General features: G+C 42.5%; 1 protein-coding gene across 7 annotated transcripts in view; it reads right to left on the bottom strand.

The window, feature by feature from the left end:
* TMC7 (transmembrane channel like 7) overlaps window positions 1-14,319 on the bottom strand; it is a 50,556-nt gene that overhangs the window by 16,953 nt on the left and 19,284 nt on the right. For 6 of the 7 annotated variants that reach the window (XM_019921964.3, XM_073792262.1, XM_073792263.1 and 3 more), the window contains 5 exons: window positions 10,705-10,787; window positions 6,980-7,125; window positions 3,175-3,322; window positions 1,857-2,030; window positions 459-616 (listed from right to left, as the gene is read on the bottom strand). In XM_019921964.3, the coding sequence (XP_019777523.1) occupies window positions 459-616; window positions 1,857-2,030; window positions 3,175-3,322; window positions 6,980-7,125; window positions 10,705-10,787 (709 nt within the window). The other variant, XM_019921966.3, reaches the window with a different exon arrangement.

Genomic DNA, 14,319 nt, shown 5'->3' with positions numbered 1-14,319 from the left:
AGGGGAGGTCAAATACTTGCTGGAGGACAAACACTCCTGCATAGGAAAAGTCTAAGATATTTTCCACGCAAACTCCCAGAGATGTCCCATAGGACTGAGCCCCAGTTGCAACTTGCCGAATAACATACCCTTCATAAGGTGCCTTCCCTTCTCTCTCTCACTTCCTCACTCTCCTGCTGGTATACACTTGTCTTTCTAACATCTTAAGAGCAACATTTCTTCCAAAGGCCCCACCCTATGCCCTCAGCTGTCGATGTGCTAATACATGAAAACAATATAGACGCTCAAGTCAAAGAGATTTCCCTGCATATGCAAACTCTGATTCATTCATGGGGGCTGTCTGAAGGCTGAAGAGGATTCTTGGCTCAGCAGGGAAAGGTACCACAATGGATTAGCAATGTCTGCCGTGGGCAGGGGAGGGGACAAGTGGTGACGTGCTTGGCATGTCTAGGCATTACCTAAGGATTGTCAGCCGGATCTCAAAGCCTGGGGAATAATCCTCATAGTGGATGATCTTGGCAAAGATTATTGGGGTGATAAAATTGGCCAGCGTGATCACAATAGAAGGCAGGTACAGTATCAGGAGGTTCTCTCCAAAAACCATCTTGTCAATTTCCTATGAAGATAACAGAACTGGTCAGGAGTATAATAATTTGCATCACAAATGAACTGACCTTAAAAGAACTCAACTGTATGTATGTCAAGTCATATGCTGAACACCTTAAATTTATACAGTATTGTATGTCAATTATATTTCATTAGAACTGTAAGGGAGAAAAAAAACCCAAACATGTTTAGCAAACAAAACAAAACATTTGTTTCATTCAACATGGCACCAAAACTAAGCCATCTCCGTCCTTGGGTGTTCAAACGGAGGAACCATGATCTAGTACCATACTAGAAGAAAACTGAGCTCTACTGGATTTATTAAGGTGAAGTAGAAAAAATCCATGTATTCTGTATCAATGGGCAACTGAAAGCATTTTCAAGGCTGAACTAATTGACTTGGAACAGCCATTCTTTCCTCCTTTCATAATAACAGATTATTTAGTCACATATATGGCTATCTGAGATAAAACTAAATTTCCTACGTAATTTGACTGTCTTCCTAGGTAAATGGCTCTCTGACTAAATTCTGGCCAAAGGGATATAAGAGGAAGTGTTAAGTGCAACCTCCAGGTCCTGCCCTTGAAGGGAAGGGGTGTGCTCTCATCCCCTTCACTTCCTTCCCATTGGCTAGAATGTGAATGTGGTGAGCTACCCGGTACCGTACAGAAGAAGACCACATTCTAAGGTGGCAGAGCTACAAGATGGAAGGAACTTGGGCCCCTGATGATTGATTTCATGAAGCAGAGCCACTAGACCAACCTGGATTTTTATTTATTTGTTTGTTTGTTTGTTTCGGCTGTGCTGCAGGACGCGGGATCTTAATACCCCAACCAGGGACTGAATCCGTGCCCTCTGCAGCGGAAGCGTGGAATCTCAACCACTGGACTGCCAGGGAAGTCCCCAACTTGGATTTTTAAAACCACTGTTATTTTAGGTAAACTGAGGCCCCAGATAGTAAGCTGTGCAGTTGGGGGTTAGATCCAGGCAGTCCAGCCTGGATTTGAACATTGTAAACTCCAGGAGGAGGAGGAACCCCAAACACTCTATTCTGGATGTTTTTTTCTTTTTTCTATTGCAAGTGGAAACTAGTCACTCTGATTTTAGGTTCTCTGTCATATCAGCCAAACTTATATCCCCATATGTAAAACAGAATGATGATAGTATCCACCTGAGAGGTTTGCGATACACTTAGCATACATAACGTCCAACGGGACTAAAAGTTAAATTGACTTTCACGGAGCACTTACTTTTTTCATGTGTTCTTGAGAGAATATAGTCGCTCTATAGATTGCATAAAAGCATGCCGCTAAAACGGCCAGCACGATGCAGTTCAAAAACAGTCTCAAAGAGTAAATCCGTATCGTTTCTTCTGAGGTCCTTTCTGCTATTTTCTGCCGTATTCTTTCTTCCTCCAGATCTGCCTGAGAACAAAAGAAAGCTCATTTGTGAGCACTGCGATGAAGGGATATTTAGGGGTGGAAACTGGGACTCACCGTCATACTCTCCCTCTCGATCTTTAAAGTTTCCTAAATATTCATCTCCCCCAGGGATACCCTCCTGGACCAAGCCCAACCAGTTTCCATGTCTCCTAAATGAAGGCAGACCTTCTATTTAAGATTGAAATTAAACTCCACAATAACTGTGAAAACAGAACTATAACCTATTCAGGACATTACCTATATGTTACTATTACCTATATGTTATTTCTTTAAACAAATAATACACTTCATTTGATTCCTTCCATCTCACTTCATTAAACTTTTGATATCATGTCTCCTCCTTTTTTCGGTGGGTTTGATCAAGATGCTATCTGTTACTCCTTTTCTCCTGATTAATCTGGAAATTCCGCTTTTTCATATTCTCTCCACTCCACCTTATTACCATAGCATTCTTAGTCCTATTTCTTCTGGTTTAAGAGATGTTTATGACAGGTTCTCATCAAGCAGAAAAATAACCGTACAAACCAACAAGGATCTACTGTATAGGACAGGGAACTCTACTCAATATTCTGTGATAACCTGTATGAGAAAAGAATCTAAAAAAGAATGAATATATGTATATGTACAACTGAATCACTTTGCCACACACCTGAAACTAACACAATATGGTAAATCAACTATACTCCAGTAAAATTTAAAAAAAAAAGAATAACAGTTTTCTTCAACTAGGATTAAAATAAGTTTTCTAAATTAAAATTTAGAAATTTTAGAAATTTAGAAATTAAAATTTCTAATTTTAGAAATTAAATTTTAGAAATTAAAATTTAGAAATTTTAGAAATTTAAAATTTCTAAATTTTGTTTTAATTTTCTAAATTAAAACAAAAACAAAAAATAGTACAAGGTGATGGGGGAGAAGGGAAGATACTACATCTTTTCCCAGCCCCAGTTCACCAGCTTCATGCTTGGGGCTCAGGTGATCAACCCCAGGAAGTGGTTCTCTGCAAAAAGCTCTTGAAAACTACATAGGGCTACACAGCTAAGCACTGGGGACAGCCTGGCCCCCACCAGCTCCTTTGCAAGCTGTAACCCCACCTCCCGCCAAGAGAAAACTGAGTGGCACTCACGCGGAGCTCGTAGCGCAGGCTGCTGTGCTTCAGGTCCGCCACGCTGCGGCTGGTGATGCAGAAGTCCCAGCCCGCAAAGATCTTGTTGCAGTAACTCTGGAAGTGCTCCTCGCTCCGGATCAGATTGCTTTTGAACCCTTCCACCGACCTGACCCCAAAACACGTTTATCGTTCTTATAAGAACAACAAAATACAGGCCCATGGATATGCTTTGTCTAAAATTAAAAAGTTACACATAGCTGCATCTTCCACCCATTTTGACATGCTTGGTCAAGTTTTGGATCGTTCTAAATATGTGGCAGCTAACCAGGCATCTCACTGTTGAAAATCACTTCCTTTCATCCATTCAGTGGCTTCTTTCACAGCTGGAATAAAATCCAAACTCTTTTAATACACCCTAGGGGTCCTGCACGGCGCCATCTTTCCTCCCATAGGGCCACTCTGCTGCAATGACAAAGGCTTTTTTCCTATCCATAAACACAGGAACCTCTCCTCCAGCCTCAGGGTCTTTGCACTTGCAGTTCCCTCTGCCCTCTCCTCTTCCCATGGCTGCTTCCTTCTTATCCCTCAGGTTTCACTCACATATCCCCTCCACAGATTCCCCACCATCCCATCTAAAGTTGTGACTCCTGCTTCCAGTCAGTCTCTTTAATTTCCTTCACAGCAATAACCTAATCTCCAATCATCTCATTTGTAGCCCCTTACCCAACTCAATTTTAAACTCCTTGAGGGCAGGTACCCTGGCTGTCTTCCCACCTTTATATCCGGAATGCCTGGACATAAATATGGCCACTGTCCATGGATACTGGATACATGGATACATGCATGAATAAATGACTTAAATAGTAAAACAACCAAATCTTTAGCGAGCACCTGTTTTGGTCAGATGCCACTCTGTTGCACAAGTTCATAATCATTACTCATTCAAATGCTTTCCTGGAAAAAAATACACTCTGGCACTTGACATAAAAACGTCAAATGCCACACACTCTGTAGACAAGCCAGGGTATTTTTAGGATTTGCTACTGAGTTGTGAAGACAATAGAAATGAAAGGAGTTATAGCAATCAGTTGTTCTGCCAAAGGTTCACAGCAAAGAATTTATGTCAGAACCAGCTGGGGTGCTTTTCCAAAATGCAGACTCCCGGGTGATTTCATATCCTGAGATTTTTAATTCAGTAGGTCTCATGGGGGGGGGGGGGTCCAGAAATATGCTATTTATAAAGCTCCATGGTGATTCTGAGGTCTCACCCCAATTGAATGGTCTGATTTAGACCAAACCTCCATTTACAGGTGAGAAAGCTAAGGTCTAGAGAAGGGAAAAAGTATTTCCCTAGATCCAAAGAGCTAGTGGCAGAACTGGGGCTAGTACAATGATGACGACGATGATGATGATGACGATGATGATTTTAATTTAATAAACGTCTAAGTGCCCGGCCCAGTACTAAGTTCTTCACCTGCCTTGTTTCAGTTAATCCTCCCAACAACCCTTCTAGGTGTGTGCATTTCACAGACAAAGAAAATGAGGTTCACCGAGGTGAAGCCACATTTGAACCTTGGTCTCTTGACCCCTAAGTCCACCCCCATTGCCACCCTGTAGCGCTTCCTCCTCTCCGGGTAGGCCGCTCCCCATTACTTCACAGCCACCCTCCCTGCAGGCTTCCCCATGAAGCAGTCAAGGCCCGGAGGTGCAGAAGCTTGAGCAGGACCCGGAGGCGGCTTCACTGTTCAGCTGATAAAGCTTCTTCTTCAGGGCCCCTTCCAAGGGCCCCTTCCAAGGCCCCCGGAGCGCCTCTAGCAATGTGTTCCTATGGTCTTGTTTTGATTTTTTATCATTTACAAAAGATACTTTCATGTTCTTTGTCTTACAGACGGCCCCTCCATACGGTCTACACTGCCGGTCCATAAAACTTGGATCTGCCCTTGCCGTGAGCACACAACAGCAAAGCCAGAACCCCAATCAACCAACAGTTCTTTACCGAGCATCTCTCGGCCCTCAAAATGAGCCACTGCTCCTCCTTGCCAGTATGCTGCCCGTTTCTGTGGGGGATGGACACACACCAGTTCATTTTCGTCTCACAGATCCTGACTCAGGATACGAGTGCCCAGCTGGGCTCTGGGGTTTTCTCTGTGGTGGTGAACCCTGGTCTCCGTGGAGAACAGACTCAGACGCCAAAACCCTGGTCTCTTCTACACCTGTGATAAGGAGCTTCACAGCCCCATGGCTTATAGCACTGCCTGGCTCTCACAGGCACAATGAAGTGGGTAAGAGAGGGGCCCATCCAAGCATTCCCCTTGGGGCAGAGACAGTGAGCCGTCCATCAGGAATGGGTGGTTCTCCTTTCATAGTGTAGCGCTAGTGCTGGGAAGCGGCTGCCAGCCAAGGACAACATTTCCCAGCCTCCCTTTCAGTGAGCCGTGGTCACATGACTAAGCTATAGCTGATGGAACGTGAGTGACGTCCATCACTCTCAGGCTGAGCCCAGAAACACTTACACGTGATCCTCCTCCAAGGTCGTTTTCCCTTCCAGCCCTCAAGAGGAACAGCTTAAAAAGCCACATGCTGATGGCTGAGCTGTAGTCAACCTGAGTCCCAGCAGGACTGAGAAGGAGTCTTCCGCACTAACCTGCGGTCCACTAAGAACTCCATGGGAGAAAAATGTACAACTTCTATCGTGTTGGGCCACTGTACTTTAGGGGATAGTTGTTTGTTAAAGTAATTTAAAGCAATTAATAATCCTCACTTTTCTTGGGAATTGGCACCTCCCACTAAAATGTCTGTCTACCACGTGAAATGCCACGTTCTCATATGACCCTAACCCACTGGCCACAACTGAAGGGTCAGAATTGGGTACCTGAATGAAGCAGAGCCAGCAAGTCTCTTCAAAGGATTTCTGAGCCTGTGACCCTGGGAGTACACATAAGGAAGCTGCCACCAGAAGAATCAGAGATGCAGGAGCCCTTGCTTTGGGTTGTTTTGAATCCATTCCTATATCCTTGTCCTTCCTGTAATTTGGAGTTTCCTCCCTTCCTTGGTTCTCTCAGCCACTCAATTCCCCTTTAGCCCAGTTAGTCAGAGCTGGGTTTCTGCCACTCGCAACCCAGTAGAGACCTGGTTAGCATATATACCGGATCAAAGATAAGGTTGGTGGGACCCTGGTGGCGCAGTGGTTGAGAGTCCGCTTGCCAATGCAGGGGACACGGGTTCGAGCCCTGGTCCGGGAAGATCCCACATGCTGCGGAGCAGCTGGGCCCGTGTGCCACAACTACTGAGCCTGTGCTCTAGAGTCCACGAGCCACAACTACTGAGCCCACGTGCCACAACTACTGAAGCCCACGCACCTAGAGCCTGTGCTCCGCAACAGGAGAAGCCACCACAATGGGAAGCCCACACACTGCAACGAAGAGTAGCCCCCACTCGCCGCAACTAGAGAAAGCCTGTGCCCAGCAACTAAGACCCAACGCAGCCAAATATAAATAAATAAATAATAAATTTTTAAAAATAAAGGGCTTAGGCTTGATAGATTTAAAAAGAAAAAACAAAGATAAGGTCAGCAGAATGGTACTGGCAAATGTGTTCACTGATGATTGACTGAAGACTCTGGGCTGCTACTCCAGCTCCCAGATGCTGGCCCCATCCTCCAGGTGTCCACAGCCTCCAACACACTCACAAACCTTTTTCCACAGAGCTCAGCCCTGCACTCTGCTCAGCCTTTGGGCAATGGCTCTTGGAGTCCATGGACCTCCACGAGACTCCAGCCATCAGGAATAATTCAAAGAGAACACAATGACAAGATAAACTTTACCTTTTCACTATCCAAAGAAGGCTCAGGGCCAGGTAGGCAACTGTGCTTAACACATAAGCCAGAGGCAGATCATAGATGAAGTTCTGAAATTTCACCCCGTCAATGGTGTAATGTCCATAAAAGAGGCAGGTGTCCTCCAGGAAACCCTGAAACAAAGCCAAGGGCGTGAGGTCAGATTAGTGAGTTGACTGCAGGGAACCAGGAAACCAGTCTCTGCCTCAAGGAACTCACATTCCAGTGTCACTGTTCATCCCTGAATTCCCCAGAGGCTGGAAAAATTCCAGATTTGCAGCAACATGGATACAACTAGAGATTATCATGCTAAGTGAAGTCAGACAAAGATAAATACCACATGATATCACATATGTGACATCTAAAATATGACACAAATGAACCTATTTATGAAACAGAAATAGAGTCGTGGACATAGAGAACAGACTGGTGGTTGCCAAGGAGGAGGGGGTTGGGAGAGGGATGGAGTGGAAGGCTGGGTTAGCAGATGCAAACTATTACATATAGAATAGATAAACAACAAGGTCCTACTGTATAGCACAGAGAACTATATTCAATATCCTATGAAAAACCATAATGGAAAAGAATATAAAAAAAAGGGCATATACGTGTGTGTGTATATATATGTGTATATATATCTGAATCACTTTGCCCTACAGCAGTAATTAACACAGCACTGTAAATCAACTATACTTCAATTTAAAAAAATAAATTAATTTTAAAAATAATTTAGCCTAATTTTAAAAAATGAAAAAAAAATCCATAGATATATGAGGTGCTCAACTAGAGTTTGGGGAATAAAGCACAGATAAAGACTGAGCATTAAAAATACACAGGGGGGGCTTCCCTGGTGGCGCAGCAGTGCCCTCTGTCCCACATGCCGCGGAGCGGCTGGGCCCGTGAGCCATGGCCGCTGAGCCTGTGTGTCTGGAGCCTGTGCTCTGCAACGGGAGAGGCCACAACAGTGAGAGGCCCACGTACCGCAAAAAAAAAAAAAAAGAAGTCCATATAAGTGCACAAGAAAGGTTGAGAAAGATATGAACCATGGTGTTAAAGGATTGGTGGTCTCTGGGAAGAGGTAATTTTATTTTTTACTCTATAAGTCTTATATTTTTATGATAACCCTGTATTCTTATACTGAGTACTTAAGTAAATTTTTAATAGAAAAACAAACATGTAGAAACAGAAGACTCCATCTTTTCTTTAACCCTCCTGAAGCTGGGGAACACAGGCCATAAAACTTGCCCAACTGTACAAAACATGTTTTTATTGCCCCAGGTTGGTGTCAGGACTATCATCAATCTCTCCTACAAAATAAAGTTACATTACAGGACAAAGGTCCACTGGGCCTGGAAAATAATTTCTCTGATACGATCATGAGCTTGCCTCAATTGTTTTCAGCAAAGACAAGCCACTGCTTAATCTCTCTGGCCAGCTCCCTCTTGGGCCTATCATTAAAATTTATATGCGACATGATAAAGGTTATTCGCTAAAACTACTATAGTAATCATATTACAATATATAAAGGTATCAAACCAACATGTACATCCTCAAATGTATACAGTGTTATATGTCAATCACATCTCAATTTTTAAAAAAAACACACATGTAAAAGATGTAAGAATGCTACTTACTTGCTATGCTGAGGACTGTTTTTCAGTGCATAAATGTGATACGCATACTGTAATGCATTAGTGAAGATTTTAAAAACAGGAAAAAAGATGGTTGTAAAAGTGCTACTTGCTCAATATGTTCAGAATACTTTTATTTTAGTCAAGGCATGGGATGTCGATTCTGTAATGTGTGTAGAAAAGTTTTTAAAATTCAGTGTGAGAGAGAAGCTGTAAGACTGCTACAGACTTGCAACCCACATGGAGAACAGAACCCTGCTATTTCCATGAATGGATGTGACAGTCATTTTGTAATACATATAGAAATGTTTAAAAACACTTGTAAGACATATGCTGAAGTGGTATTTGCTTACTACATAGAAAACCCTGTTCAGCGAGTGGCTGTTTTGTTCATCTATAAACATGAACAGAAGTGTTTAAAAACGCATGAAAAATATGTGTAAGGCTGCTACTTGCTTGCATGGGTGAGAACAGTGATATTACAGGGAATGTACATGATGGCCATTCTGTAATGCATGTAGAATGGTTTTAAAAACACATAATGAAAACAAATAAATTGAAATTAACAACAATTAAATTAAATTAAAATTCAGTTTCTTGGTCACATTAGCCACATTTCAAGTGCTTAAGAGCTAGTGGCTGTCGAACTTCATAGCACAGATCCAGAACATTTTTATCACTGGAGAAAATTCATTCTTTGGGGCAGGGCTGTTTTTTATCATGCATAGTTTATTGAACATTTATGATCAAGTGCATCTAAGTCTCCTGTGAAATCTTTCCTATAACGAAGAAGATCATGGTGTGTGGTGACCTACAACAAGGAACTTCTCTCATGGGATGTGACCTAAAGAAATGGGGCTAACAGCAGTTCTGGGATTTGATCTCACTAGCATGTGACCTTGGGTGAGTCACTGGCTTTCTTTTCTCCTTGCATAGTTTGCAAGCTTCAGTTTTTTCATTTGTATAGTGGACATTTTAACACCCACCTGACGATTCCTCTCAGTTGTTCTGAGGAAAACATGAGATCAGAGATGTAAAATCCACTTTTTCAAAACCAAATGCAGTGGACAAATTCGATGCTTTCTATCTATCGATTCAGAAATGTTCAATAGCATGGCATTTTAATACCAGTAACTTTCAGAAAGGTATTTTTATATACTTGTATTTTTTAAAACATCTAAAGGAGGGGTTCTCAACCTGGGATAATTTTGTTCCCCAGGAAACATCTGGCATGTCTGGAGACATGTTTGCTTGTCACAGCAGTGGGGCTGCTACTGGCATCTAGTGGATGGAGGCCAGGGATGCTGTAAACACCCTCCAGTGCACAGGACAGGCCCACAGCAAAGGAGTGTCGGGTCCAAGGTTGAAAAACCCTAGTCTAGAAGGCAGAGACACCACTTTTCATAGCTGCAATCTTATTTGCTGAAAAAAAGTGGGATTAAAAAAATGAAAGCACACACACAAAAACATTTTTTAGAATAAAGAAGAATTTAAAACGTTTGGAACTACTATAGGAAGGATGAGATTAATTCTACTTTAGAGCAGCAGGGTTAACCTGGGATTAATAGACTTTTAAGGGATTTCAGGGACTGCGTATGTGTGTGCACAAGTGCAGTGTGTGCATGTGCACATGTAAGGGCATGTATGCACGTGTGTACCACGCACACCTGTGTGTGTAATTGCTGGGAAGAGGAGTCACAGCTTTCATCCAGGTGGTCTAGGATTACAATATGTTAAGGTCTTTCAATGTCAGAGAAGTTAAATAAATTCTATCTGGGTTTATTTTCACGGAAACTTCTTTCTACAGGGGAACTCAGATCTTGTTGCAGGTCAATACAAAGGTGGCAGGAATCAGGAAAAGGCCAAGGGCTGAAAGTGACAAAATACATTTCCTGTATATCTTAGCAGGGGTAGATGAACATTATCCTTGCCGATAAGGTCACTGCAAATCCTGTTTTCTTTCACTGGTACCTGTGTCAACACTCGTGTTTGATTCTCACTGCAGACATTCAGGAACCTGGTCTTTAAATTAACCTATTTCAGTATTGAGGGTCCAAATCCAGAATTATGTTAAATACTTACAGTGCCAGAAAGCAAGTCTATGATATAACTGTAAAAGTAAATGAGTCCAGAACTACTTATTGGATACACTGTGCATTGAATATCTGTAAAAAACAAAAACAAGAACGTCAGTAGAAATAGCTTCAGTCTCTATAACTTGTCTATCATAATTTGTGTATATATGCTTGTATATGTATATACATTTAGATGTCATATACAATTATATATGGATATGTTTGTGAATCTGTGATTTTCTATTTGCAATCTAAACGCCAGTGCACCAAGTACAGTACCATTTTCCCCTTTCACTATTCTCTAAATACCTGGGATATATGTTTTTTCTATACGTTTCGTATATGGGTCTAATAACAGCACAGGCTTTCTGATTGTATTAGTATTTTACGTTTTGGGGTTCATGTTTGCACATGTTTTGGAAGATGTGGTCGATATAATTATTATTCCATTTTAAGCAATCCAGTTTTAAAAGATCTCTACATGTGTGTAAATTAACAAGCAGTTTCACTTAAAAAAAAACCATATGTTTACCTACATATAATTGACCAAGAAAATTTTTGAACAGCAATTTTAGTGACACTACATTATGCTAGAACAACTAATTCACTTCCTCTGTATCAGTCAGCTATTGCTGTGTAACAACCTTAAAGTCTCAAATTATTTAACCTCCAAACATTTATTTTCTCCTTCATGGATCTACAGTTTGAGTTCACTCAGCTGATTCAGGCTAAGCCAGGATGGACACCAGGCTCCCAGTTGGGCTGAGGTCTGCTCTACATGATTTCACTCTGGGACCAGACTGAAGAGGCAGTGGCTCCCTGGGGGGGATGCTCTCCTCATGGCTCTTCTCATAAGGCAGGCCAACCACATAAAGCCATTTCAAACTAATACTCCACTAGACAAAAGAAGTCACATGGCCAAGAGCAATATCAATGGGGGCAGAAAGTATTCTCTGCTCACAGTGGGAAGCTTTGCAAAGTTACAATTACAGGGAGTGACAAACTGGGGAAAATAATCCAATGTACTACCCCTTCTCTGGACCTTAGTTTCCCCTTTGTTAAAATAAGAGAGTTGAACCAGTTCCTCCAAGGCCAATTCCAGCTCTGCCATTTTATAATCCTAACATGTGTGTTCACTTATTCATTCAACAAACACTTCTTAATTACTATGCACCAGGTACATGCTGGAGATAAAATGATGAGTAAGAAATAGTTCCTGCCTTTGAAAAGCTCACCATCAAGTGGTAGAAAGGATAAGTAGAAGTTACGTGTATATAAGGTGCTCAAATGGTTGTATGAACACAGTATTAGAAGTAAAGAGGAGGGAGACAGTCACTATTTGGAGCAGAGTCAGGAAGATGGAAAGAGACAGCTGCCACTCTGCTCCTCACTCACTGTCCTCAAGCCTAGAGGTCGGCAAACTATGGTCCTTGTGCCACATCTGGCCAGCTGCCTTTTTTTGTTAATACCGTGTTATGGGAACACAGCTATGCCCATTTGGGATGTTTCTCCGTGGTCACTTTTGTGCCACAACGGCAGTACTGAATAGTTGCAACAGAGACCATATGGCCTGCCAAGCCTAAAATATTGACTATCTGGCCCTTTCCAGGAACGTGTCCACCAGCCACACCTGGCTTTTCATTTTTCTAATATGCTGAGTTATTCCCAGCTCTGAACCTTTGCAGATGCTGTTCCTCTGCATGAAGAAGCTTCCCCGAGCTCTCCAACAGCTGCCTTCTCCTTGTCCTCCTGGGCTCACCTGACATATCCCTGCCTTCACAGAGGGCTTGGGGCACCCCTCAGCCTCCAGTGTCCTGGTGTCTGACCTCTCAGCACCTTATCCTTTCCCCTCCCCCAGAGGCAAATTCATAGCTTATATACCTCTTCGTGTGGTCCCTTCCTAACGTCCATCCTCTGCTATAGTGCGGGACCCTGTGGCGGTCCCTGCTGTAGCCCCAGGGCCTGGCTCAGGGCCCAGCACACAGCAGGTGCTCAATAAACACTTGCTGAAGGAACGGAGAAGGGAAGTGAGAAGAGGAAGAAAGGGACTTCTGACCCTTATCTTAAGGGACAAAGTTTACTAGGTAAGTCGAAAAAAAAAGCATGTGCAGGAGGACGATGCAGTCAGAGGAAATAATGAGGAAAAAGAAGAGATGCGTGGTGTCCACGCTCAGAGTCCAGCTTCATTTCCTCCAAGAGCGTGGCCTCCCTCCGCCCAAGGCCCTGCTCACGGCTAAAGGGAGAACTGAACAGGCAGTGGTGTCTAGTGAGACAGAATAGCATTCAGTTCTTCTAGAAAGAAATAATACTAAAAAAAAAAAAAAAAGAGAGAGCTGCATTTATTGAGCACTTTCCATGGGCAAAGCACTGTATTATCTTAGTTAATATTCATTTAAAAATTATGAGTATTGCTTAATCATTACTTATACTTAAGTTTTCTGTATTAAATAATATAGAATTTATATTATTGTTTTCAATTATTTGTACTTTAAATAATAAGTATTTATTATCTTTTAATGAGCTAAGTATTAAATAGTGTAGTACAACATTATTTGAATAATGAAACAATTGTCTCACTAGTTAAATCATCACCTTCATTCTACGGATAAGGAAAATGAGGCTCACAAAATCTAATCAACTAACAGAGCTGGGCCTTGAAACCGAACCCAGGGGTTTTCACACAGCAGCAGGAGATATTTATCTGTGACATGGACATATTAGAAATGAGAATGCAGCATCGGGCAGGCAGTAGGCACTCAAAAAGTCAGCGTTTCCACGTTATTCTTATTTGATTTTTAAGTGTAATAGAATTAAAACAAAAACAAATATGATGAGGAGGAATGTTTAGAGCCACAGAAGTGACTGCAGACGGGGCATTCTTCTGGGGAGAGGAGTCATGTGATAGAAGCAGGAGGTTTCCACTTCCAGCTCCCAGCACAGAGCCTGGTACTAGAGGGTGGTAAATAAACATCTCTGGAATGACAGAAATTATCCCCATCTGAAAAAACAGGATGCCCAGACCTGACTCACACTGAGAATTCAGTAAGAAAACACAGGTCCATTACCTGCCATAGGGTCTGGCAGATGACTGATGTTTAATAAACGGCAGCCTGAGCAACACCATTATCGGAGATAAAAGCCTTGAAATAAAAGCTTGAAATGAAGTCACTGGAGTCGACTGTATTATGTTTACTGAATAGTCCACTTCCCCACCCCCCATTGCTCCTCCCAAACGCCTTGCTGGACCCAGGAGTGGCGAGTGACTGGCACTGGCTAGTAAGGTGTGGCGGAAAGGATGTGCGTCATCTCCAGGCAGAAGCATTAGAAGCCAGCACGCGTTTGCCATGGCTCTTTTTCCTTTGGACATCGTGACTATCAATGGTGCAGAGAGAGGCTGCTCCCTCAGCTTGGGCTCCAGAGTGAAGACAACATGGAACAAAGCCACCACCAAACACTGATGGACATACAGTGTGAGCAAGAAAGAAACGTTTGTGGTTACTGGGTGCTGAGTTACGGGGTCATTTGTTTCTGCAGCATAACCTAGCCTATCCTGACTAATACAGTCACCCAAGACTTAGATTATAAAGATTGCTAGAGAAAGAAGCATTGTAGCTAGGTACAC

This window comes from Tursiops truncatus, chromosome 15, assembly GCF_011762595.2.
Source record: "Tursiops truncatus isolate mTurTru1 chromosome 15, mTurTru1.mat.Y, whole genome shotgun sequence".
Lineage (NCBI taxonomy): Eukaryota > Metazoa > Chordata > Mammalia > Artiodactyla > Delphinidae > Tursiops > Tursiops truncatus.
This window is presented reverse-complemented; position numbering and strand designations above follow the sequence as displayed.